The 26,145-nt window shown below is 42.4% G+C and overlaps 1 protein-coding gene across 1 annotated transcript; it reads right to left on the reverse strand.

The window, feature by feature from the left end:
• Positions 1-18,504: 18,504 nt before the first annotated feature.
• FGFBP3 (fibroblast growth factor binding protein 3) lies at positions 18,505-20,945 on the reverse strand. Its single transcript, XM_023240723.2, has 2 exons — positions 20,852-20,945; positions 18,505-20,583 (listed from the first exon to the last, which is right to left on the reverse strand). The coding sequence occupies exon 2, from the start codon at positions 20,492-20,494 to the stop codon at positions 19,712-19,714; it is 783 nt and encodes a 260-aa protein (XP_023096491.1). The 5' UTR covers positions 20,495-20,583; positions 20,852-20,945; the 3' UTR covers positions 18,505-19,711.
• Between the last annotated feature and the right edge of the window lie 5,200 nt (positions 20,946-26,145).

Below are 26,145 nucleotides of genomic sequence, written 5' to 3' on the forward strand. Positions count from 1 at the left end.
TCAGATCAATGAAACAGAATAGGGAACCCAGAAATGGACCCACAAACATATGGCCAACTAATCTTTGACAAAGCAGGAAAGAATATCCAATGGAATAAAGATAGTCTCTTCAGCAAATGGTTCTGGGAAAACTGGACTGTGACATGCAGAAAAATGAACCTGGACCACTTTCTTACACCAGACACAAAAAGAAACTCAAAATAGATAAAAGACCTAAACACAAGACAGGAAGCCATCAGACTCCTTGAGGAGAAAGCAGGCAAAAACCTCTTTGACCTCGACCATAGCAACTTCTTACTCAACATGTCTCTGGAGGCAAGGGAAACCAAAGCAAAAATGAACTAGTGGGACCTCATCAAAATAAAAACTTCTGCACAGTAAAGGAAACAATCAGCAAAACTAAAAGGCAACTGATGGAATGAGAGAAGATATTTGCAAATGACATATCAGATAAAGGGTTAGTATCCAAAATCTTTAAAGAACTTACCAAACTCAACACCTCAAAAATTAATAATCCAATGAAGAAACGGGTAAAAGACATGAATAGACACTTCTCCGAAGAAGACATCCAGATGGCCAACCTACACATCACTCATCATCAGGGAACTACAAATCAAAACCACAATGAGATACCACCTCACACCAGTCAGAATGGCTAACATTAACAACTCAGGCAACAATAGATGTTGGTGAGGATGCAGAGAAAGAGGATCTCTTTTGCATTTTTGGTGGGAATGCAAGCTGGTGCAGCCACTCTGGAAAACAGTGTGGAGGTTCCTCAAAAAATTAAAAATAAGACTACCCGATGACCCAAAAATAGCACTACTAGGAATTTATCCAAGGGATACGGGGGTGCTGATCATAGGGGCACATGCACCCCAATGTTTATAGCAGCGCTATCGACAACAGCCAAAGTATGGAAAGAGCCCAAATGTCCATTGACAGATGAATGGATAAAGAAGATGTGGTGTGTGTGTGTGTATGTATGTATACACACACACACACACACACACACACACACTGGAGTATTACTCAGCAATCAAAAAGATTGAAATCTTGCCGTTTGCAACAACGTGGATGGAACTAGAGAGTATTATGCTAAGCATATTTCACTTTTAAAAGGAATAAAAATGCTTTTTTAATTTTTCAGAAAATCGGTTATTTATTTATTTAAATGCTTATTTTTGAGAGAGAGAGAGAGAAAGAGAGAGAGCAAGCAGGACTGGGAGAGGGGCAGAGAAAGAGGGGACAGAGGATCTGAAGTGGGGTCTGTGCTGACAGCAGAGAGCCTGATGCAGGACTTGTGACCTGAGCCAAAGTCGAAGTTTAACTGGCTGAGCAAAACACCCAGGGACCCTGAAAATCGGGGTTTTTAATTACATGAAATTGCAATGTGATATGTAAATAAAAGTAACATTCCGATAAAACAAGGAATTCAAAACAAGGAGGAGAAAATGTTTGCATGACTCTGAAGAAAGATTTATTGATAAACACCCTATACTAATTTATTTATTTTTTATTTTTTTTAACATTTATTTATTATTGAGAGACAGAGACAGACAGAGCATGAGCATGGGATGGGCAGAGAGAGGCAGAGACAGAATCTGAAACAGGCTCCAGGCTCTGAGCGGTCAGCACAGAGCCCGACGCCAGGCCTGAACTCGCAAACCATGAGATCATGACCTGAGCCAAAGTCGGACGCTCAACTGACTGAGCCACCCAGGCACCCCTACACTAATTTCATACAGCCTATTTTTTGGTCATTATAGAATGGTATAATCTCAACTGAAAAGACATTTGAACAAACAGGAAACTTTGAAAGAAGAACTTAAGAACTATTGTATGGAGGCACCTGGCTGGCTCTGTCGGAAGAGCATGCGACTCTTAATCCCCAAGTTGTGAGTTTGAGCCCCACGTTGGTATAGAGATTACTAAAAGAAATAGTTTTCAATTTAAAAAAACTTTTAAAGGAAGAAATATTGTATGGCTCTAGATATTACTCCAAGAAAGGAAACATCGCAATATAAGTGATAGCAATTTACATGATGAAATTAAATTATTTAATAACATTTTCCGGGATGTCAGTTTATCATGCACAATTCCAATACAATGAATGTAATTTGTAAAACTGCGGGTTCATTTCTGAATTGAAGAAATCTACTGACAGATAAATTGCTACTGCCTCAGCAGAATAAAGTATCTCAAAATTGAATTGAATAAAAACCATCTAAGAACCATAATGACTCAAAAATTATTCTCCAATTTGGCGTTTCTGGCAATAGACCACGGGTTATGCTGTTATAATCCCGACAACATAATTAGCCATTTTGCTGAAATGAGGATTAAAAATAAATACGTAATAATTTGTGATTTATATGTTGCTATTATTCATCTTATGTTCACTGCCCTGTCAACAGAACACCAGACATGCACCATAATCATTAAATTTCGTTGTCTTGGACATTTTGCCAACTTTCATCCATGTAAAATCATAGTTTTCGTATGTAAATATTTAAAATTGTTGTTTGAAAGTATAGCCAAGATAGGATGGAATATGTAAGATCTTGTTATGATTATGTGATATTTAGATTAATATTTAGACATATAAGTGAATTACCCTCCATTGGAACTTTTGCCAAAGGTCCTGCAAATGTCGGAGGGAGACCTAGAGAGGCAACTGCTATTTGGTGTGAGGTTTCTGCCTAAATAATCTCAGTATTGCCCACCCCTATTTCCACAGCTCTCAGACCCTCACTTCCAAGAACTCTCCTGGTGTCTTGCCCTCTCCCTCTTGGGTTTCCAAAGATAACACTAATGGGACAGAGCTTCTTTGACATGTGCCTCTCAGTTTAGGGTGGCCCATCCCTCCCTGGGGACCTGGCACAATTTACTGGGGGTTGGACCCCAGTCATCTGAGTAATACCACACAGCATAGGGTGCCTTTGATCCCCACCAGCTCTTACACCTGGGAGGTTAATAGGCAGCGATTGTTCCCCAACCACAGGCAGGGTTCAGGCCTGGGGAACAGGCCACCGGGGCCCATCCACAAACTCACAGAGCTCATTAAGTACCCTCCCATGCTTAGATCTGAGCGCTCCCTTTCAATATTTATAGCAAGTGCTGGGAAGTCTATGAATTTCAATTCGGATCTCATGGCAAACTTTGAGATAAACAGTAAAATGACAAACAAAGGGACTTTCATGTTGTCAGTATTGAATTTTGTAAAACTGCACTACCAAAATAACATACCAGTCATGCCTAAATTGTCTTCCAAATGCTTTTCAAAATCCAAAGAAGATACTTTAGATATTAAACAGTAGTTGTTACTTTTTTAATGGCAAATGGAACTGGGTGGCTATTACAAGACACGACCTCTTCTGCTATTTTAAACAAATTAACCGCTAAGCAGTTGTCAAATTTGAGGCTGCTGGTAACTTAAGGCTGCAGCCAAATGCCCCCACTAGCCACTTCCTGCCCCTCCCCTCTTACATCCCACCAGCTGGTTCCACAAGGCCGATTATCCTGCTGGTGAATAACTTCAGCACTCAGCCTTCAATCTGCCCCCAGCCTTTTTAAGGCACCTACTTGCTTTCAGGCACACATGCTTGCAGTGAGGTCCTCCTGCCTTCTGGGCGACTCACTCGGAGTTTGGAGAACACTTGTAGGCTCCAGCCATTCACAGTTACTCAAAGTGGTTTCACCCTCCAGATTTTCCGGAGGGTTTATGTTGCAAAGTTTAACATGGATTTGCAGAACATCTAAACACATCTAAGGAACTGACCGGTGCATGGATGCCAGGGTGGCTCAGGTGGTTAAGCGGCCAGCTTCAGCTCGGGTCACGATCTCGCCGTTCCTGGGTTCCTGAGTTTGTGCTGACAGCTCAGAGCCTGAAGACAGCTTCAGATGCTGTGTCTCCCTCTCTCTCTGCCACTCCCCTGCTTGCACACTGTCTCTCTCTCTCAAAAGTAAATAAACATTAACACATTTTTAAGAACTGGTTGCATAGCCACAGGTTGACGCTGTTGGTGTGAACTAAGGAATTCAAGATAGGGCTGTCCTAAATGTCTTTCCGCTAGGCGCTTGCTGCTGGTACATTTTCAAAGTACTCCAATCCTGTGTGTGCTTGTGTATGTGTGCTGTTGTGTGTTGTTTTGCCTTGCCTTTTTTTTTTTTTTTTTTAACTGAGAGCATTCCAGAGAGTCTTGGGCAGTCATTGGAAGGGATAAGAAGAGGGAAAGGTAAATAACTCCTCTGAATGCCAGTAAATATTTCACCCTGGGGCACTGTGAAGGAATACTTGTTCATGGTTAAACATCAGCTGTGACATCTCACCCTCCTGGGGGATCCCACACTAGCCATCTTCCCTTCACCCCTCTCCCCACGTCTTCAAATCAATGCACAAGGGCCCTATCCCTGTCTCGATTTGGAGAAGAATCGTTCTCATTGTAACCATTGTGCGTGGGAACAAAAGAACATATGGATCAAAGGTTTAGGGTCGTCAGCCCCACCACGATCACATGACCACCCAGCTCAAAGGAGGCAACTGTCAACTGAAGTGCTGGTCGGAAGCTTCTGGCCTTTCATGGAAAGTCCCTATGGTTACCTAGAAACAGTCCCCTCACGTCATTGACATTGTTTTGCACTGTGCTGCTAATAATCCTTTGGAGATTCTGTATTTAGCCATTTCAAGTTGTCTGCTTAATGAAAGCATCCTTTCTCTCTCTCTCTCTCTCTCTCTCTCTCTCTCTCTCTTTTTTTTTTTTGTCCTTCTGAAACATACAGTCCTGCATCCCTCCAGCCCCCAAATTCATTTTGGTTTTCCTGAGTGCTCGAGAAGCAGTTGCCTCACACTCTAAAATCCTGTTGGTAGTTTTTTATTGTAGCCATTGCTACATGATTAAATATTTTGTGTGACGTAAATGTAAATATTGTCTTAAATGAGTAGATTATTTACAGATGGACATTGTTTTAAATGTTAGGACCTTTGTTTAATTATGGCGTTAAGCGCATATATGTTTTCATTTATTCAGGCCTTCCTTTTCTGGCCTCAGAAGTATTTCTGTGTTCCTCACATAGCTCTTGCAAAATTCTTGAGTGTATTCTTAGACACTTTACCTTGTGTTGCTGTTACTAACGGCACTTTCCATCGTCTTTTCTAACTGCTGTTGTCTGGATATGATGACCACCCAAGAATATTGCCGAAATGGCCTTCTTACTTTAAAAGGGAGAGGAGGGCTTTGGCCTGCTTTTAAACACTGAAACGGGGAAGAGTTTGAATGTGGTGAGCTAGAGGTCACAGGAGGGACAAACTTGGGGTAAGTTCATCAAAGCCCTGCGGCTGTAAGCACTGGTCGAAAAGTAAGGAGAGCTGCCCTTTGAAGTTGTGACAAAGCCGGGAAGCTGGGAGGTCAGTTGTGGTCCCCAAGCCTTCTGAGACCACAAACATCCTTGTCTCTGTTCAAGTCACCCCCATCCAAGGAGGTGTCATGTACCCCCCGCTTCCACATTACGGGCGCCATCACTGTGCATCGTACACATTATCAGATCATCCTCTCTTCCACAACCACACATTTCTTGCATATTTTTTTTTCACACTGTTCTTAGCTAAGATGCAGCACTGCTGATCACCATTTTGTGTAAGTGCCCTTTAAGATGGTAGGTTCCCTTTGGATGCTTTCGTGGCCACACTGAAGGAATGTGTGAGCACTGAGGATATACTTAATGCTTGTGTGAGATGTGCCAGGAACTGTGCTTTACCATAAGCATCTCATTGAATCCCACCAAGAGCCCTATGGGAAATTACTATCCTTTTCTTTCCTATTTTACATGGGAGAAGACTGAGGCTCAGAGAGATGAATACGTTGTTCCAAGGTCACACAGCTGGTTAGTAGCAACCGCAAAGTTTGAACCCAGGAGTATTGGTCTCTGTCACCTAAAGTGTTGGTAGCTTTAAGCGGTAATATCTTTTTGTGGCGTGGGAGAAAAAGAGACCTAAATTATGCCTCAACCAAACTGAAATATTATTTTATAACAGTGGCAGTGCGCTGCTTGGATCTGCCCTAGCGAGAGCCTGTTGTGAGCAATGTAGTTAGGGACGTGTCCAGCTGCAACACCTTCAGAATCCATCACAGCATCCACACCCAGAACATGTTCTTCCCAGGCCACTCCCAGCCAATGACTGTGCCTGCCAGAGTGCTAGAACCAGGCCATTCCTGTCCTCTGTGGGACTCCTCCAACCTCAGTGTTGGGGCTCCCCACCGGCCTGGCTGAGGGCTCCTCAGAGCTGCAAGACCTAAGCCTTTTCCTATCCAATCCTCTTTCCTACCACTCTCCCTGCATAGGACTCAGAGGTGCTCCCCAACATGGGGCTCAAACTTACAACCCCGAGATCAAGAGTAGCATGTGCTACCAACTGCGCCAGCCAGGCGCCCCTGTAATGTCACTCTTTATCATTTTTCATTGTGTTGGAATTTACTTTGTTGGATATTAGCATAGCCCCTTGTGGTAGGCAGAATAATGGTCCCCCAAAGATGCCCATGTCTTAATCCCCAGAATTTGCGCATAAGTTATGTTGGATAACTTTAGGGAACTAAGGCTGCAGATGGAGTTGAGGTTGCTAATCAACTGACCTTGAGATGAAGAGACTATCCGGGATTATTTGGGTGGGTCCAACATAGTCACAAGGCTCCTTTTATGTAAAAGACAGAGGCTAGAGAGGGAGAGAGGAGTTGCGGTAATGAAAGCAGAGGTCAGAGTGAGGTGATTGCTGTCTTTGAAGATGGAAGGCGTCCATGACCCGAGGAATGTGGGCAGCCTCCAGAAACTGGAAAGGGCAGGAAATGGATTCTCCATCGTGGATTTTCTCTCAGGTGGGCCTGACTGCCCATTGCTTCTAGTTTGACCTTTTTAAGGAATCTTGTTTTGGCCTTGAACTTTGTCCTGTTGAGGTTTACCCCTAGAATTGTCTTTGAGTCATCAGAATGCAGAAAATTAAGACACGTTTTTCAGTGACAATCTGCCCAGGCAATGAGATATGGTAGAAAGTTGGCATTTATGAGCCTACTAATATTCCTGTACATATTTGCTTTCTGGATTGAAAATGCAGGGCAGACTGACAGCATGCCAAGCATATTGTGACTAGCCAGTTCCCATGAGTGCCAAGCAAATTTATAGTCAAATTGGACTAGTCTCTTAGATATCTCTTTGTAGTTAAATAAAATTGAGAGAGAGAGAAAATAAGTGAAAACAATATCCATAGGAAAAGGGAATATGTTTGTGTATAACAACAAAGGACTGTTTTTGTGTGTGTGTGTGGCAGTTGAGGGGGTCAGAGAGGTTTATTACTACAATGGGTTGAATTGGATCCCCCGTAAAATTCAGTTAAAGTCCTAATCCCCAGTGCCTCAGAATGTGACCTTATTTGGAAATAGAGTCATAGCAGATGCCATTCAAATGAGGTCCTCCTAGAGGAGGGTGGGCCTCTTATCTGCCCTTTTGTAAGATCTGGTATCTTTATCAGAATGGGATGTTTGGAGCCAGACACACACAAGGGAAATGCCATATAAAGAAGGCAGGACTCTAAAAGCCAAGGAGTGTCAAATATTATGCCAACAAACTACCAGAAGTCTGGACAGAGAGATGGAACAGATCATGTCTCATAGCCTTCAGAAGGAACCAACCTTGCTGATACCTTAATCTGGACTTCTAGACTCCAGAATTATGAGACAATAAATTTCTATTGTTTAAGCCACCCAGTTTGTGGTATTCTGTTACAACAGCCTTAGCAAACGAGCACAGTTATTTAAAGATCTAAGCAGAGAATAAAACTTTATGGAAATACTCAGGTGATATCAACTTTGTAATCATTTCCTATGCAACTAAAGAGATTTAGTGTTTGTTTATTTAAATAATAATTTTTTAAGATTTTATTTTTCTTTGGGCACGTGGGTGGCTCAGTTGGTTAAGCATCTGACTTTGGCTTAGGTCATGATCTCATGGTCAGATGAGTTCGAGTCCCGCATGGGTGACCTGGAGCCCTACTTCAGGTGAGCCCCACTTCTTTGTCTGTCTGTCTCTCTCTCTCTCTCTTTCCCCCCTCTCTCTCTCCCTTTGTCCCTCATGAGATTCTCTCTCTTTCTGCTCTTTGCTCACTTGCATCCCCCCCTTTCTCAATAAAAAAAAAAGATTTTATTTTTCTTTTAAGTAATCTCTACACCCAAGGTAGAGCTCGACCCTACATCCTCGAGATTAAGAGTAGCACACTCCACTGACTGAGCCAGCCAGGTGCCCCAACAGATTTAGCTTTTGTTCATCAAGTGGGAAGTGGTTACTGTGGAAAACGGTGTGGAGTTGCCTCAAAAATTAAAAATAGAAATACTATACAATCCAGCAATTCCACCACCAGATATTTACCCAAAGAAGACAAAAACACTAATTTAAAAAGATAAATGCACCTCAATGTTTGTTGCAGCATTATTTACAAGAGCCAAGATATGAAAGCAACCTAAGTTATCGATAGATGAGTGGATAAAGACATGCTGATTATAAAAGGACACAAGTGAGTGAAGGGCAGAGAGAAAGAGTCCCACAAGAAGCAGAGAGAGAGAGAAAGAGAGAGACAGAGAGAGAAGTGGGGCTTACCCAGGGCTTGTGTTTTACCCAAAGCAGGGCCCGTGCTCACCCAAAGCGGGGCTTGAGCTCACAAACTTTGAGATCATGATCTGAGCCAAAGTCAGATGCTTAATGACTGAGCCACCCAGGTACCCAAGAGAGAGAGAATCTTAAGCAGGCTCCATGCTCAGTGCAGAGCCCAACATGGGGTTCCATCCCACGACTCTGGGATCACGACCTGAGCTGAAATCAAGAGTGGGACACTCGACCGACTAAGCCACCAAAAAAGAATGAGATCTTGACGTTTGTGACAACATGGATGGACCTAGAGGGTATGATGCTAGGTGAGTAAGTCAGACAAAGACAAATACCATAAGATTTCATTTACATGTAGAATCAAAAAAGCAAAATAAAGTTGAGCCAGACCATAAATACAGAGAACAAACTGGTGGTTGCCAGAGGGAAGGGGTTGTGGGGAGGGCAAAATGGGCAAAAGAGCATGGGAGGCACAGGTTTCCAGTTATGGAATGAGTAAGTCACAGGGATAAAAAGTACAGCGTGGGGAATATAGTCAGTGGTATTGTAATAACATTGTATGGCGACAGATGGTAGTTACGCTTGTGGTGAGCATAGCATAACGTTATAGAGTTGTTGACTCACTATGTTGTATACCTGAAATTAATGTGACATTGTGTGTCAACTATACTTCAGTGAAAAATGGGAGAAGTAGTTAAACAAAACTTTACTTATTTTATGTTCATACTGTGTACTATGTATCGATGAAAAAGCCTCAGGTATATTTATATTCACATGCTAATTTAGAAGGATCTTGAAAATATATTATGTGAAAAGTAAATTGTAGCTTAATATATATAGCATGATTCCATTTATGTACGAAAGAAACAACATATATGTTAAATACATATAGGGGCGCCTGGGTGGCTCAGTCAGTTGAGCGGCCGACTTCGGCTCGGGTCATGATCTTGCGGTCCGTGGGTTCGAGCCCTGCGTCGGGCTCTGTGCTGACAGCTCAGAGCCTGGGGCCTGTTTCGGATTCTGTGTCTCCCTCTCTCTGACCCTCCCCCGTTCATGCTTTGTCTCTCTCTGTCTCAAAAATAAATAAACGTTAAAAAAAATTAAAAAAATAATAAATACATATATGCACTTTGTATTGAACAAAGTCTGAAACTTTACATATATCCAAATTTGAGAACCTCAGGCCACTTCTCAGTGGTCTAAGTATCTATCACATCCAGAGGGGAAAACGAAACCCTAATGGTTCCCACCAAATTCTAACAGTCAGTGGTTACTTCTGTGAAGAGGAAGGAGACGAGAAAGAAGCTGAATAGAGGTTTTCACATTTTACTTGTTTTAGGAAATTTTAATGAAGATGTATATCAATACCTTTTAAAGTCCTAAGTGCATATACCCTTTAAGCCACAAACTCCATGTATAAGACTTTATCTGGGGGGCCTGGGGGGCTCAGTGGGTTAAGCATCTGACTTCAGCTCAGGGCATGGTCTCACAGTTTGTGAGTTCAAGTCCCGCTTTGGGATCTATGTTGACAGCTCAAAACCTGGAGCCTGCCTTGGATTCTGTGTCTCCCTCTCTCTCTATCCCTCCCCTGCTCACACTCTGTCTCTCTCACACTCTCAAAAATGAATAAATGTTAAAAAAAAATTTGTTTTAAGTTTATCTTGCAGATATACTTGCATGTATACACGATAAAATAATTTTAAAGTTATTTATATGTACTTATATTAGTTATCTATTGCTGTGTACCAAATTGCCCAGACTGAGTGGCTTAAAGGACACACATTTATTATCTCATATTCTGTGGGTCAGACACAGCTTAGCTAAGGTCTTCTGCTTCACATTCTTTCATGACCCTGTAGAGTCTCAAACAGGGCTGGAGTCTCATCTGAGGCTCAGCTGAGGAAGGATCTGCTTCTAAACTCATAGTTGTTAGCAGGATTTAATTTCTTCTGAATGTCAGGCTGAGGGCCTCAGCTCCTTGCTAGCTGTCGGCTAGAGTCTGTTTTCAGTTCCGTGCCATGTGGGCTTTTCCACATGGTGGCTTTACTCCATCAAATTCAGCAAAAGAGTCAGCTAGCAAGAGAGAAGATACAGTATTATGTGATGTAGTTACAGAAGTGACATTTCAGGGTGCAAGGGTGGCTCAGTTGGTTAAGTATCTGACTTCGGTTCAGGTCACGATCTTGTGGTGGTGATCTTGGGGCTCGCTGCTGTCAGCACAGAGCCTGCTTCGGATCTTCTGACACTCTCTCCCTGCCCCTCCCCCCTCCCTAAAATAAATAAACATTAAAAAACAAATGAAGGGGTGCCTGGGGGGCTCAGTCGGTTAAGTGGCCGACTTCGGCTCAGCTCATGATCTCGAAGTTCGTGCGTTCAAGCCCCATGTGGAGCTCTGTGCTGCTTCAGATTCTGTGTCTGCCTCTGTCTCTGCGCGCCCCCCCCCCCCAACCAAAGAACATTAAAAAAATTTTTTTTTTAATGAAGTGACATTTCATCTCCTTCGTTGCATTCCTTTGAGATTAGAAGCAAGCTACCTGGTCCTGCCTACAGTCAAGGAGAAGGGATTACACAGGGGTGTGAATACTAGGAGGCAGGATAATATAAGTAATTGTATTAGTTATATACTCACATATGCATCTGCCACAGTATATAACTCATAGAGTTAATAAAATAAAATAAATACTCTGAAGAATTTGGATTTAACTTTGATTTCTTTTTTTTTTTTTTTTAATTTTAAGGTTTATTTTTAAGTAATCTCTACACCCAACATGTGGCTCAAACTCACAATCCCAGGATCAAGAGTCACATGCTTTTCCACCTGAGCCAGGAGCCCCAACTTTGATTTCTTTTAGACAGATTTTGTTTTGTTTAGCATTTGGAGTCATAGGTGTTTAGGTTGTAAGGACCAACAACTTATTGTTTTAATGTAATATGCAGCTATATGTTCCAAATGGAGGACCCAAATGTTCAGAATAAAACTATCCCGCCTTGCTAAGAAGAAAATGACCATGAGGGCTGAACTTCAAGCTTGGGAGTAAGTATTTGTCACATGGTCTCCTTGCATTCTTCCAAGAAGTTTTTTCACGAATAATCATTAAGTGGTATTCTGACATCCTCTCCCCTCCCCTCGCCACCTTACCCCAGGGTAAGATTAGAAATGAAGAATAGTAGGAAAGCTGTCTTTACAGACCGGGGACATTCGAAAGTGAATGCCCCGAGATATTTCTTTAAATTTTATTTTGAGACAGAGAGAGAGCGAGGGAGGGGCAGAGGAGGGAGAGAGGGAGAATACCAAGCAGGCTCCACACCTGTGAGGACCCTGATGCAGAACCTGATGCAGGCTTGATCCCATGAACCATGAGATCATGACCTGAGCTGAAATCAAGAGTCAGAAGCTTAACCCACTGAGCCACCCAGTTAGATCTTTCATTTTTTAAATGGCCACATAGTATTGTATTAAGTTGAACCACATAGAATTGACATTTTTCTGTAGGTCAGAATGGTCAAGTAACAGGTCCACATGTATTCTGTGAAAGGGAAGAATATGAAAAATGACTTCCAAAGGCTGAAGGAGCCATAAAAGGGAAGAAAAAAGCTAGCTTGACAAGAAATGGCTCATTAAGGGGACTTACAGACAGAAGCATGTCTTGGGCTCCACAAAACCAGTAGATCTCCTGGACCCCACCTCCCTTAAAACCTACCCTCATCTAAGGTGACTGGGTGGCTCAGTCATTGAGCATCCCACTTCGGCTCAGGTCATGAGCTCACCGTTCTTGGGTTCAAGCCCTGCATCGGGCTCTGTGCTGACCGCTCAGAGCCTGGAGCCTATTTCAGATTCTGTGTCTCCCCCTCTCTCTCTGCCCCTCCCCTGCTCCCATTCTGTCTCTCAAAAATGAATAAATGTTAAAACAAAAACAAAAAACCTACTCCTATAGCCCTAGAAGCTGAGAGTACTTGTTGGGGGAACACCCAAGGGGAAATGTTTAAGGGTAATTGTGTGTCACAGTTATAGCTCCAGGGCAGATTAAGGATGTTATGCTCCTGGGATGTACTTAAGAGTGTGGTTAAACAAAAGGAAAGAATGTGGGAGGGGCAGGGATGCTCAAGAAGGTTTCTGGTCACAGCACAGTCATCAAGGTGGATTTGTCCAAGATGGCCTTAGTTTGGTTCACACAATATGGCTCAATCCCATATAAATGGGTTGCTTGGGGCACCTGGGTGGCTCAGTCTGTTAAGGTCAGACTTTGGCTCAGGTCATGATCTTGTGGTTTGTGAGACGGATCCTCTGTCTCCCTCTCTCTGTCCCTCCCCTGCTATCTCTCTCTCTCTCTCTCTCTCTCTCTCTCTCTCTGTCTGTCTCTGTCTCTCTCTCTCTCTCAAATAAATAAAAATTTTAAAAAAGATAAATGAGTTGTGACTTACTTTCCCATTGATTGAAGTTATTTCTGTTTTTTGGCCAATATAAATGATGTTGCTATTAATAACTTTGTATGTGTTTCTATGTGTCTTTGTGTGAGAAATAAGCCCACTGACCCAATCAAAGGAGGGATGAGGAGACACGGAACACGGAGAAGCAAGGCTTTAATCAATGTTCTTGCTGCAAGAGTAGGTGCCTGGGGCCACCTGGGTGGCTCTGTCGGTTAAGCATCTGACTTCAGCTCAGGTCATGATCTTGTGGTTCATGAGTTTAAGTCCCTTGTCAGGCTCTGTGCTGACAGCTCACAGTCTGTAGCCTGCTTCAGATTCTGTGTCTCCCTCTCTCTCTTTGTCCCTCGGTGCTCATGCTTTGTCTCTCTGTCTCTCAAAAATAAATAAACATTGGGGCGCCTGGGTGGCGCAGTCGGTTAAGCGTCCGACTTCAGCCAGGTCACGATCTCGCGGTCCGTGAGTTCCAGCCCCGCGTCAGGCTCTGGGCTGATGGCTCGGAGCCTGGAGCCTGTTTCCGATTCTGTGTCTCTCTCTCTCTGACCCTCCCCCGTTCATGCTCTGTCTCCTTCTGTCCCAAAAATTAAAAAATAAATAAATAAATAAATAAATAAACGTTGAAAAAATAAATAAACATTAAAAAAAAAAAGTGGGTGACTGATGGACAGGCACACTCAGGGCAGTCACGGCAGACAATTTATCTCCTAATGTGCAAGTCCCTCCCCCAATTCCTCATTGGCTGAGGACTACTGAGGTTAGTCTTACCTGGAAGCCACCAATGCCCATGTAAAGTAAAAAGTATTTTGATTGGAACAAATGTACATTCCTTGAGGTGATTCAGATACTTCAGTTTTTTGGTGCATACTCATTGCCAAGCCCATGAAAAAATAAGCCTGTGAAATGGTGAGGGGAAGAAGAACCATGAAGTGAAATGTCTAAGGGTTTGGGACTCCACTGTGTGTGTGTGTGTGTGTGTGTGTGTGTGTGTGTGTATGTGTGGAAGGGGGTGGGGATGGCGAGTTGTACATATTTCCAATAGATTGTAAACCTGTTGTTAATTAGACAGCACAGCTTTTATTTGGAATTTTTGAAAATGAATCATCTCACTTCTCACACCTTGTATTAATTTGTCTTTAGCCACTCCTGGGTGGCTTAGTTGGTTAAGTGTCCGACTTTGACTCAGGTCATGATCTCATGGTTAGTGAGTTTGAGCCCCATATGGGGCTCTGTGCTGACAGCAGAGAGCTTTGGATGCTGTGTGTCCCTCCCTCTCTCTCTTTAAAAAAAGAAAGAAAGAAAAGAACTATCCAGGTTAAAGGGTATGGGTATTTCAAATTTTGAGAAAATAAACTGCCAACTTCTCTTCCATTGAGGTTACCCCAATTTACACCCCCACCGATGTTATCTTAGAGCTCTTGTTTTCTGGAGCCTTCAGCGGCATAGTATATATTTTTTCCTTATGCCATACTGAGGCACAAAAATTTTTATGACTTGCCCAGATTAGACCTAGAGGCAGAACTGGGACGTGGCCCAGGAATTTTAAATTTACATCATTTCTCTCCATCATTTCATTTAGATTTTCATTCACTTCCCACACTGTTTTTTGAGTTACAGTATACCCAAGTTTACTTCAAGCTAACACCTTCTAAGTGGGCTTCCCAGATAACCAGACCTACACTTAAAGCTCATCTTCCTAATCTCTTACATGTAGAAGCCTAATTTCTTTCATCGTTGTTCTCATTGTTCTCGAAGGGGTTTCGTGTATAATCCTAAATTCCAGCTTGTCGAAGTCTAGTCCTCTGTCAGGGTGTACCCACCCCGCTTCCTCAGCACCAAACGAAGTCCAAGACATCTGGCACAGTATCAACAAGTATATATTGTTTAAATTGATTTTTAAATGTATCGTTCTGTAAGGGATGAAGATGTAATATCTCTTGGGTACCTATTATGGGCCAAGTTTTGCATGGTGCTGGGCGGTATCCAACATGTCACAGAATCTATTCTTCACGGTAACCCTGGAAGTTGGTAAGCCTTATTCAACAAGAGAAGAGAAAGACACAGGAAGAGATTAAGCAATCTTGTTAAAGTAACCCGGAGTAAGAGGTGGGCAGAACTAGTATTCAAACCAGTTGTCTCTGGCTCCAATGCCAGTGCTTGCCCACATCACAACAGCTGCCTCCTAGGGTGCTTTGCCTAGGGTGCAAAATATAAGGGATTACCAACAAACTCCATCATCAAGATAAATGATATTTTAATGCAATATTTAAAAAAAAATAAAAATTAATGTAAAACAATCCCTGATAAACAAAACATCAAATTTTTCAATGAAGACAGTATTATTCTTTACTGGTTTTCATTTTGCCTCAGGCTCCAATATAGCCTCTCTGAGTACTGTTGCTGATCCTGTTCTTATTTAAAATCATAAATGGGGGGCCTGGCTGGCTCAGTCAGTAGAGCATGTGATTCTTAATCTAGGGGTCATGAACTCAACCCCATATTGGGCGTAGAGATTACTTAAAAATTAAATATTAAAAAAAAATTTTTTAACGTTTATTTATTTTTGAGACAGAGAGAGACAGAGCGTGAACGGGGGAGGGTCAGAGAGAGAGAGACACAGAATCTGAAACAGGTTCCAGGCTCTGAGCTGTCAGCACAGAGCCTGACTCGGGGCTCCAACTCACAGACCGTGAGATCATGACCTGAGCTGAAGTTGGCTGCTTAACCGACTGAGCCACCCAGGCATACCAAATCATTTTTTTAATGTTTATTTATTTTTGACAGAGAGAGAGAGAGTGCATGAATGAGTGGATTAGGGGCAGAGAGAGAGGGAGACACAGAACCCAAAGCAGCCTCCAGGCTCTGACCTGCTGGCACGGAGTCTGACGAGGCGCTCAAACTCACGAACTATGAGATCATGACCTGAGCCGGTCAGATGCTTAACCAACTGAGCCACCCAGGTGCTCTGTTAAAAATAAAATCTTGGGGTGCCTGGGTGGCGCAGTCGGTTAAGCGTCCGACTTCAGCCAGGTCACGATCTCGTGGTCCGTGAGTTCGAGCCCCGCGACAGGCTCTGGGCTGATGGCTCGGAGCCCGGAGCCTGTTTCCAATTCTGTGTCTCCCTCTCTCTCTGCCCCTCCCCCGTTCATGCTCTGTCTCTCTCTGTCCCAAAAATAAATTAAAAAAAAAACGTTGAAAAAAAAAATTTTTTTTTTAAATAAAAAAAAAATACAAATAAAATCTTAAGGGGCACCTGGGTGGCTCAGTCAGTTAAGTGTCTGACTCTTGATTTTGGCTCAGGTCATGATCTCACAGTTCGTGAGTTCAAGCCCTGCATCGGGCTCTCTACTGTCAGCACAGAGCCCGCTTTGGATGATGCTCTGTCCCCTTCTCTCCCCTTCATTCAAAAAATAAACATTAAAAAAAAAGTTTTTTTAAGTGTAAAAACAAACCATAAGCTAGGACTTAGACTAAGTCATTGGATGAAAATGTTTTAGAAGGATTAAAATGTTGGTGGTATGTCAGGGCAAACGGAAATAGAGACCAGAGGACTTCATAGGTTGAAAAGATTTTGCCTGGTGGAGATGAGTTCAGAAAAGCAAACTGGGCATGGAGTACATGGGTGTAATTCTACTTTTCCCTGCTAGCTCTGTGCTAAATAACTTGGGAAGTATAAGAGAATAACATGGTTCAACACTTTTAATAAATTCTCTGTCTCCAATAGACTGAGTGATAGATGTCTCACCACTTCTGATACCCATGTTTGATCCCAGCTCTCACAATAAACCTGGGTGAGCCCTGGCAACTTTCCATTCACTTTTTTTTTTTTTTTTTTAAGATTTTATTTTGAAGTAATCTCTACACCCCAGGTGGGGCCCAAATTCACGTCTCTGAGATCAAGAATCATGTGCTCCACTGACTGAGCCAGCCAGGAACCCCTCCCTTTACTCTTGATGGCACCTGTTGGGGGAGAATACCCAAGTCCTTATCATTCCTCCTCATTATTTTAGACCGTTTGATTCTGTCTTCTCCCACGTGCAGATTTGTCCTTCTGGCCCAACCTTCCAAATCTTTCTAGATGCTCCAGATACAGAAGCCTTTTCGATTTCCCTGGCTATTTTGGTTGTCTTTCTCTGGAACTCTTCTTCCTTGGTATATAACATGTGGTACTCTACAGAGAGGACATGTTGATTTTCACATGCAGTTATCACTATGCAAAACTATGTATAGGATTCTGGAGTGAGAGTAGCGGTGCCATAGGGACCTCAGATTTAACCTGGCCTAACTCTCCTCAATGTACATAGCCAAAGTCACTCCAGAAGCTGGGGGCAGGGTCTGTCCATTTCCCTTTCACTGCAAGCAACTGGCTTCTATCCTTCCGGTTTCTGTTCTTGAGATGAAGTCCTGGTGTAGTTTTTCTCAAAGAATAAAGGAGCAGAAGCGGGAGCAATCTGCACTGTGTACTTGGGCCTAGAGTTTGGCCTTTCCTTCTTTCACGGAGGTAAGCTCATCCATCAGACTGTCAAAGGGCACACAGGAAGGATTGGCATTTGTCTTGTTTCAAGAGGTAAAACCATGATTCTCGCTATGGTTCTAGACAGTGGTGTTTCGTTTCTAATCTCCTTCTCTGATGACACCCAAATTTTGCCAACCTTTTTAGAGGAAGTGTATACTGGCCCCAGTCTTTTTTTTTTTTTAATTTTTTTTTAACGTTTATTTATTGTTGAGACAGAGAGAGACAGAGCATGAACGGGGGAGGGTCAGAGAGAGGGAGACACAGAATCTGAAACAGGCTCCAGGCTCTGAGCCGTCAGCACAGAGCCCGACGCGGGGCTCGAACTCACGGACCGCGAGATCATGACCTGAGCGGAAGTCGGACACTTAACCGACTGAGCCACCCAGGCGCCCCCTGGCCCCAGTCTTAAGGGAGTGGTCTCTAACTACTCTGAACTTCCTTTCCACGGCCAAGATGAATTTTATCTAATGGTCAACATTACTCAGAATGTGGCCTCATAAAGCTGGCCTGAAACCATGTGCAGTCCGAATGTTTTGCCAATTGTGTGAATACAAGAAGGTACAGAAAGGTGAGACATAGCTAACATTTCTTAGAGGCTGGTCAAAGAAAGTTCAGGAGATGTTCGGTATCTGTAAGATTGTTGCATTTACCACTGTTTTAAAGGAGTGGGTGTGAGAAGAACAGAAGGTCAGAAAAAGGTAACCTTATATCTAGCAGTGGCTTAAAAGTCCCATGGGCTCAGGCCTGTAATATGAATGAATAAAGTTTACAGATAAGATTTCTAGGCACAGCAGAAAACTCTACACAACATGCCTGAACTACAATGGGCAGCCAATATTCAGTGTCAGCCAAATGGTTGCCTTGTTGGAAGGTAGATCAAAACATGTATAGATCTGATTTTTCAAGAGAATTCAGAAATCTTAATTTTTATATGAAATTATTTAATTTTTAAATGCTGGCAACACCTCCAAATTGAGAGGGAGGAAGAAGAGAGGAAAACTGAGAGAACCACATGCAGGCCAAAAGAACAATGATACAACCCAAGGTTTGCCAGTTTGACACTCCTGCTTTATGCAGACTTCTTGTCTTTTCCTTACCATTCAAGAGATGTTTGGGAACTTACTTCAAGCTACACTCAGAACTATATCAAATGCAGTCAGAATTTCCATTGCCCTGCCAGCTCTTTCAAGTTATCCATACAGTCTTTATTGAGCACCTAACATGCGCAAAGTTATCATCGCATCTTACTTAAAATGAAATATGTTAACAGTTAATTACATGAAACAGATACAACTTCCATACTGGTCCAAATGACTCTGAGATATATACTTAATTTCAGCTTTTTAAAAAAATATATGGTCAATTGTAAAGAGGATCCTTTTTTTAAACCTACTGGAGCACTACAATCCACCTCTGAATTTAGAAGATTAATGGGAAAATTTCAGAACATAAGGCATCCCTCTGCTTAAAAGTAACACTTCTAAAAGAATTCAAGGGCAACCATCCTGAAAATCTTTTCATTGGAGGCAATTTTGACCTCTGAATGGCTTCTATCCCAATAGAGGTCATCTATGACACGAAGCAGTACCCAAGTTCATACTAATTCCAAAAGGAGAAAAAAAAGAGTTGGGAATCTCGTCAGCTGATTGGGTGAGAAGTCACTAAACAATTCAACCTGGCTCAGGGTATCAATAGATCCTGATTACATTTTAATACAAATGTGTTAAACAGTACATGTTGTATCCTGATTCCCACATGAGATTTACATCACTCTCCTCACTTTTCCCCCGTTAGTTTTTTCCAGCCTCCCTCTATACTCCTGTCTCTCTCCCCAGTCTACAGTTTTTGCACATTTAAGGTATGCCTACTTCTGTTTCCACTATTTTTTCTGCTCTTAATCAGGGTTGAGACTCTTCAAAAATGTTTAACGTCTCTGCTGTCTCAGAGATTCTCCATACCCCTTACACTCTCATCCCAAGGCCCACGCCCTCCCACCCCCTCGCCCCATTCTAGAACCTGGACTCCTCCCCACTCTCCATCCCTTATCTCCTGGCCTAAGATGCCCTTAACTTCTCCTCCCCGGCTGCGTACCTCCCCCCACCCAGGTTCCTCCCCAGGCGGGCAGCCTCAGCCATTCCAGAAATTGACAAAGAAGTTGCAGAGGGAGTGCCACTTCTCAGCACAGTAGGTCTCCGTGAGCTTCGCGTTCTCGTCCAGCCCGTCGGGATCGGGCCCGGTCCCCAGGGGTCGCTCCTGGTCTGGGTCCGAGGCCGCCTTCCTCTTGCCGCCGTTGGTCTCAGACGGCTTCCCTCTGGGAGACGCGCCGGCGGGAAGTCGGGCCCCTCCGGAGGGGCCGGGCGCGGGCTCCCGGAGGCGCCCCCGGCTCCTGGCGCGGGGCTTGGGATCCGGGGGGAAGCCCGCCGCAGTGGGGCGCGCGGGTGAGGACGCGTGGGGCACCAGGCGCAGCTCAGCGCCGTGGCCCTTCTTGCCCGCGCACACGCGAGCCTTGAGCGGAGCGGGGTCCTGGCACGGCCGCCGCTTCTTGCGCAGCCCGCCCAGCACCTGCTTCCAGTAGTGCGCGCCGCGGGCGGCGTAGGCGGCGCAGCGCTCCGGCTCCCCGCGGTAGGCGCACTGGTGGCGCGCCCCGTCCGGGTCCTGGCAGCGCAGCGCCAGCTCGCTGCCCGCCGCGGGCCCCGGGCCGGGCAGCAGGAGCTGCCAGCTGCACGCGTGCCGCTCGGGGCTGACGAAGCGGCCGGAGGAGCCGCCCGCGGGACCCGGGGCCGGCTGGGCCGCGCTGCCTGCCGCCCCCTTGTCTCTCCGGGCGGCCACGAGGAGGCAGCCGCCCAGCAGCAGCAGCAGCGGCAGCAGCAGCAGCAGCGGGACCGACGCTCGCTGCCTCCGAGGACTCATGGTCCGCGGGGTCTGCGCTCAGGTCGGATCTTCCGGGACGCCTGGGCGCTTCAGTGATGGCAGGGCCAGGAGAGCAGCGTCCCTCGGACCTGGGCACAGAAGCAGAGACCGCTGCTGCAAACACATCTACGAATTCCCCTTCCCACAGCAGCCTGAGAGAGGCCCTCTGAGAAAATTGCTTACTGTCTGAAAAATCGTTTTAAATCTTTTTGAAACCCTGCGCGAAGACGAAAAGAAAGCGATGCCTGAAAATTGCCGCTTCCACCCCCTCCCTTCTTCACCCTCCAGTAAACTATCTACAAAAACGTTTCAGATTATTTCCGGGAAACATGCATTTTGACTGCACTTTGGACTTACCGAGTTCTAGGAGAGGTGGTGGATCTTTATTAGGGTAGAGGGAATGACTGCGTGAGAGATTAGTCGGTCTTAGCCGGCTCCCAGTGAATGAACGTGTTATGAATGGGACAGGAGGGGCCTCCCCCCACTGTGCCCCTCCCAGACTTCTCTCACACTGGGAGATTTCCCACCATCACACACATACATACACACCCCAAATGTATGATAGAAGTGACACTGTGGCATGAAATATACATCTTGTGTTTAGCTTCCCATGTTTAAAATAATCATGCAAATTTTAACAAGTCATTCTTTTCTTTCCTTTTACATGTTTAACCATCCGAACATAAAGTTAAACAGATCTAAATTTTAAGAGTTAATAAAAAATTTCATGTTAGAAACAAAACAACTGTCCGTGTTCTAAACCAGGCATTGCATTCTCTTCATATCATTCTGAGTTCTGTATTTTCACCGAGCACTTCCGTAGTGTTTCTTATCCTAATAATGTAATCTGAATAAAAATAACAAAATGTACAAATAAAAATGTATCCTAGTTTATTAATATACCATAGTGTCCTGCAGTTCACCCAGGGATGGGCATTTGGGCTTTTGATTATTTTTAAGTATTATAAATCAATTATAAAACTGCTTGCAAAAATTAGAAGTTAAAAAAATAACTTATTTGGATTATAGTTACAAGGTAATATTACCAATTCACATGCTGTCATCTTTAAGAGTTAATGTATTCTTGAATCTTGAAAATTTTATATTTAAGCAAAGCTTAAAATATTTCATCTTTAAAAAAGTGTTCTCAGTAACAAATGTGTTTTTTCATTTCAAGAGTTTGTAACACTTTATAATTGTTCTATACATGTGAGTATTTTCCTAAAATAATTACCCACGATGTCAAGAAGTCTCATTATATTTCCTAGTGTTTTACTGCAGACAGTATTTTCTATGACTGAACTCCTTTTTGGTATTGTATTTGAACTGTTATAATTTGATCACTTATAAAAACCAAAATATTTCAGAATTAGAAGAATGAATTTAAATATATGTTAGTATATATTAAATATATAGTAGTCTATACTGATCTAAGAATGGAAATTTTTATCTCTGGTGAGATCAGACAGATTAAATGACTTACCCAAGGTCACACATCATTTAGCGATAAAGCCACAAGCTTTCAGCGATCAATAACCTTTACATTTCAGTTTTGTATTACATTATCACTTTCAAAGTCAGTTATGTCTTTGTTACATCAATTCGATGTTTAATGAAAAGCAATTAGTACCTATGCAGTTAACAAATATTAATGTAAGTTTCATAAACAAGAGTAGCATATTTATGTACTTCAAAGATGGAAACTTCTCTCTTTCCCAGCAAACCATGTTTGTAGAGTAAAGCACCGCTAAGGAGAGTTACAGACTTGTCTGTTGCTCTGGCATTACTTCTGATCGGCTACTGAACGGAATTGGAATCGTTTCTCAGCTAAAGAGTGACATCTTGTGACATTCTGTACTAATTACAATGAAAAAGTTGATTAATTTGAAAAGTCCTAATCCTTAAGAGAGAGATTCCAGAGGCATTGTCAGAAATATTGTTCCCCGAGGAAAAAGGATACACAGATGTGCTCTGCCACGTCAGAGAGGGGTAATGTCTTACTACAAGTTACTTTTTATTAACTGTGGTAAAATATACATATCACAAAATTTACCATTTTAAACATCTTTCAGTGCACAGTTCAGCAGCACAAGTACATTCACACTGTTGTGCAACCATCAGCGCCCTCCATCTCCGGAACATTTTCTTGTCTTCCAAATGTACCCATTACACAGTAACTCCTCATGCCTGCCTTCCTTCACCTCCTGGCAAGGGGCATTCAACTTTCTATTTCTAGGAATTTGACTATTCTGGGTACCTCCTGTAAGTGGAATTAGATAGTATCTGTCCTTTTATGACTGGCTTACTTCACTTCGTATAATGTCTTCAAGGTTATTCCTTGCTATAGCATTTGTCAGAATGTCCTTCTTATTTAAGGTGGAGTAATACTTCACTGTATACACCACATCTCGTTTGTCCATTCGTCTATTGATGGGCTCTTGAGTTTCTTCCACCTTTTGGCTCTTGTGAATGATGCTTCTCTGAACATGGCTGCACAAATATCTGTTTGAATTCCTGCCTTCAATTCTTTTGGGAATATACCCGGAGTGGAATGAATGGATCATATGGTAATTTTATTTTTAACTTTTTGAGGAAACCCCATACTGCTCCCATAATGGGTGCACCATTTTACAATCCCTGTAACAGTGCACAAGTGTTCCAATTTCTCCAAATCCTTGTCAATGTTTGTTATTTTATTGTTTGCTTGCTTGCTTGGTTTTGTTATTATAATAGCCATCCTAATAGGTGTGAATTGACATCTCATTGTGGGTTTTTTTTAAGTTTATTTATTTTTGAGAGAGAGAGAGAGCAGAAGGAGGGCAGAGAGAGAGAATCCCAAGCAGACTCCCTGCTGCCAGCACTGAGCCAGATGACGAGCTTGAACCCATGAACCGTGAGATCATGACCTCAGCAGAACCTGGACCTCTTGAAGTCCTTTGCCCATTTTTTAATCAGGTTATTTTTGTTGTTGTCTTTGAGTTGTAGGAGTTCTTTATATATCTAGATGATAACCTCTTTTTCAAAATATTTTTAAAGATTTTATTTTTAAGCAGTCTCTACAACCAACATGGTGCTCAAACCCACAACCTCAAGATCAAGAGTTACATACTCCACCAACCGAGCCAGGTGGGCGCTCCTAGATATTAACCTCCTATGGATATATGACTTACAATATTTTCTCCCATTCTATAGGTTGCCTTTCACTCTGTGGATAGTGTCTCTTGATGCACAAAAGTTTTAAATTTTGATGTAGTCCAAGGGAAGACACTATTTAAAATATCGTGGTGTGACATATGTAAGAAAACATGAAATATGTGTCTTAATATTGATTTTAAAAATGATCTTGTTCGCATCAATGATCCAATAGGGCTGTTTGGATTCATACTAGGCTACCTAATAGTTTAGAATGGGATGAATTTCTTGATAATTTCAGTGATTAGCTGCTTAGTCCTGCCCTGTGAACTGTACGAAGGAAATTTATTACCATAAGGAACAGTCTATGGGATACCTCCTTCCCTTCTCCTAGAGGTTAGCTGCAGCACCTGACTCAATAAATTTCTGAGGTGATAGGCCTCCTGCATTTTGTTTTTTTTTCTTTCCTTTTTAATTTTTTAAAAAATCTTTGTTTTTGAGAGAGAGACAGAGAGACAGAGTGCAAGTGGGAGAGGAACAGAGAGACAGGGAGACACAGAATCCAAAGCAGGCTCCAGGCTCCGAGCTGTCAGCACAAAGCCCGACGCGGGGCTCAAACTCACGAACTGTGAGATCATGACCCAAGCCCGAGTCAGACGCCCAGACAACTGAGTCACCCAGGTACCCTGTTTTCTTTCCTTTTTAAAGTAATCTCTACACCCAACGTGGAACTTCAAACTCATGACTGCGAGTGGAGATCAAGAGTTGCATGCTCTATCAACTGAGCCAGCCAGGTGCTGCGGGCATCTTAAGACCACATAATATTTCTGGGAGGGAAAAAAAAAAAAGACCACATAATTCTTTCTGTATGTAAAATCACCTTTGCACAGTTGAATATTCAAATTTCGTTTGTTTTATCTGTATTTGCCTAATCTTGCAAACTATATTGTAAAGTTTTTAGACAAGGATGATTTTTTTAGTTCTTTTGTACCTAATACAGTGTTCAAGGCAAAAAGTTGATTGCTTGAACTCTCACACATTGCTGGTTGGAGTATAAAGTGGTACAATCACGTTAGAAAACTGCTTGACATTTTCTTATAAAGTTAAATACTTTATGATCCAACCATTCTACTTCTAGATATCTACCCAAAGTAAATGAAAACGTATGACCACAAAAAGACAGGTAAAAGAATGTTCATAGTACTTTATTCATTGTAATAGACTCGAAGTGGAAACAAACTAATTATCCATCAACAAGTGAGTGGATAAACAAATTGTAATAAGAAATCTGTTTATTATCTGTTTGTGAAAAGGAATGAACTGCTACAGCATGCAACAATTTTGAGATTAATCTTAAAACCGTAGTGTTGGGGCACCGGGGTGGCTCAGTTGGTTAAGCGTCCGACTTCAGCTCAGGTCACGATCTCGCGGTCCAGGAGCTGGAGCCCTGCGTCGGGCTCTGGGCTGACGGCTCAGAGCCTGGAGCCTGCTTCCGATTCTGTGTCTCCCTCTCTCTCTGCCCCTCCCCCGTTCATTCTCTGTCTCAAAAATAATAAACGTTAAAAAAAAATTAAAAAAACAAAAACAAAAACGTAGTGTTGATCAAATGAAGCCAGACAACAAAAGACAGATACAAAATGTATGATTGCATCTATATGAAATTCAAGAGCAAACAAAACTAATCAATGGTGGGGAAAAAATCAGAACAGAGCTGCCTCTGGGGGATGAATGATGGCTTGTGTTAGCCATGAAGGGATATAAAGGAACTTTCTAGGGGTTATATATTTCTAGGGCAACATATTATATTTTGGTAGAGGTGTAGGTAACACCTAAGATTTATATATTTTATTACATGTCAGGTTTGCGTAAAAAAGAACCCAAACCTGTAAACAATTATTCCACCTAAGTTAATGATATCCATGTTTTGTATTTAGGGATAAAATGTACTGATGCTGGCAACTTGTTTTTAAATGTATAAAAAAAAATCTGGATGATATGAATAGAAAGACATGAGGAGTAGATAGTTATGTTATAAAGCAAATATAGTAAAATGTTAACTGTGGAATCTAGGTGGTAGGTATATGGGTGTTCACTGCATAATTTTTTTCAACATTTCTGTATTTTTGAAATATTTTAAAACAATTGTAAAAGTAGAAAAAAAATTCAAAATTATATCCCTACAATTAAGAATTAACATATATTAATGTCTTGTTGTATATGTGTTCCATGTTTTTTAAAGAAAAAAATGTTACGTAACTCTTATATTTTCATTATCCCTATCGAATCCCATTTTCCTCCCACCCTATGCCCAGAATTTTTATCATAAGTTGGGGTGTATTCTTTCAATCCACTTGTAATAACTTTTTATGTTTACGCACATATATGTAAAGTTCATGTCAAATATATTCATTGCAGCTTTATTTATAATAATGCAAAATTGGAAAAACCTAAGTATCAGTCAGTAGAGAAATGAATAAATTATGGCTTTTTGTATAATGGACTAGATCTTAGAAACATAA

Source organism: Felis catus, chromosome D2 (assembly GCF_018350175.1).
Source record: "Felis catus isolate Fca126 chromosome D2, F.catus_Fca126_mat1.0, whole genome shotgun sequence".
Classification (NCBI taxonomy): domain Eukaryota; kingdom Metazoa; phylum Chordata; class Mammalia; order Carnivora; family Felidae; genus Felis; species Felis catus.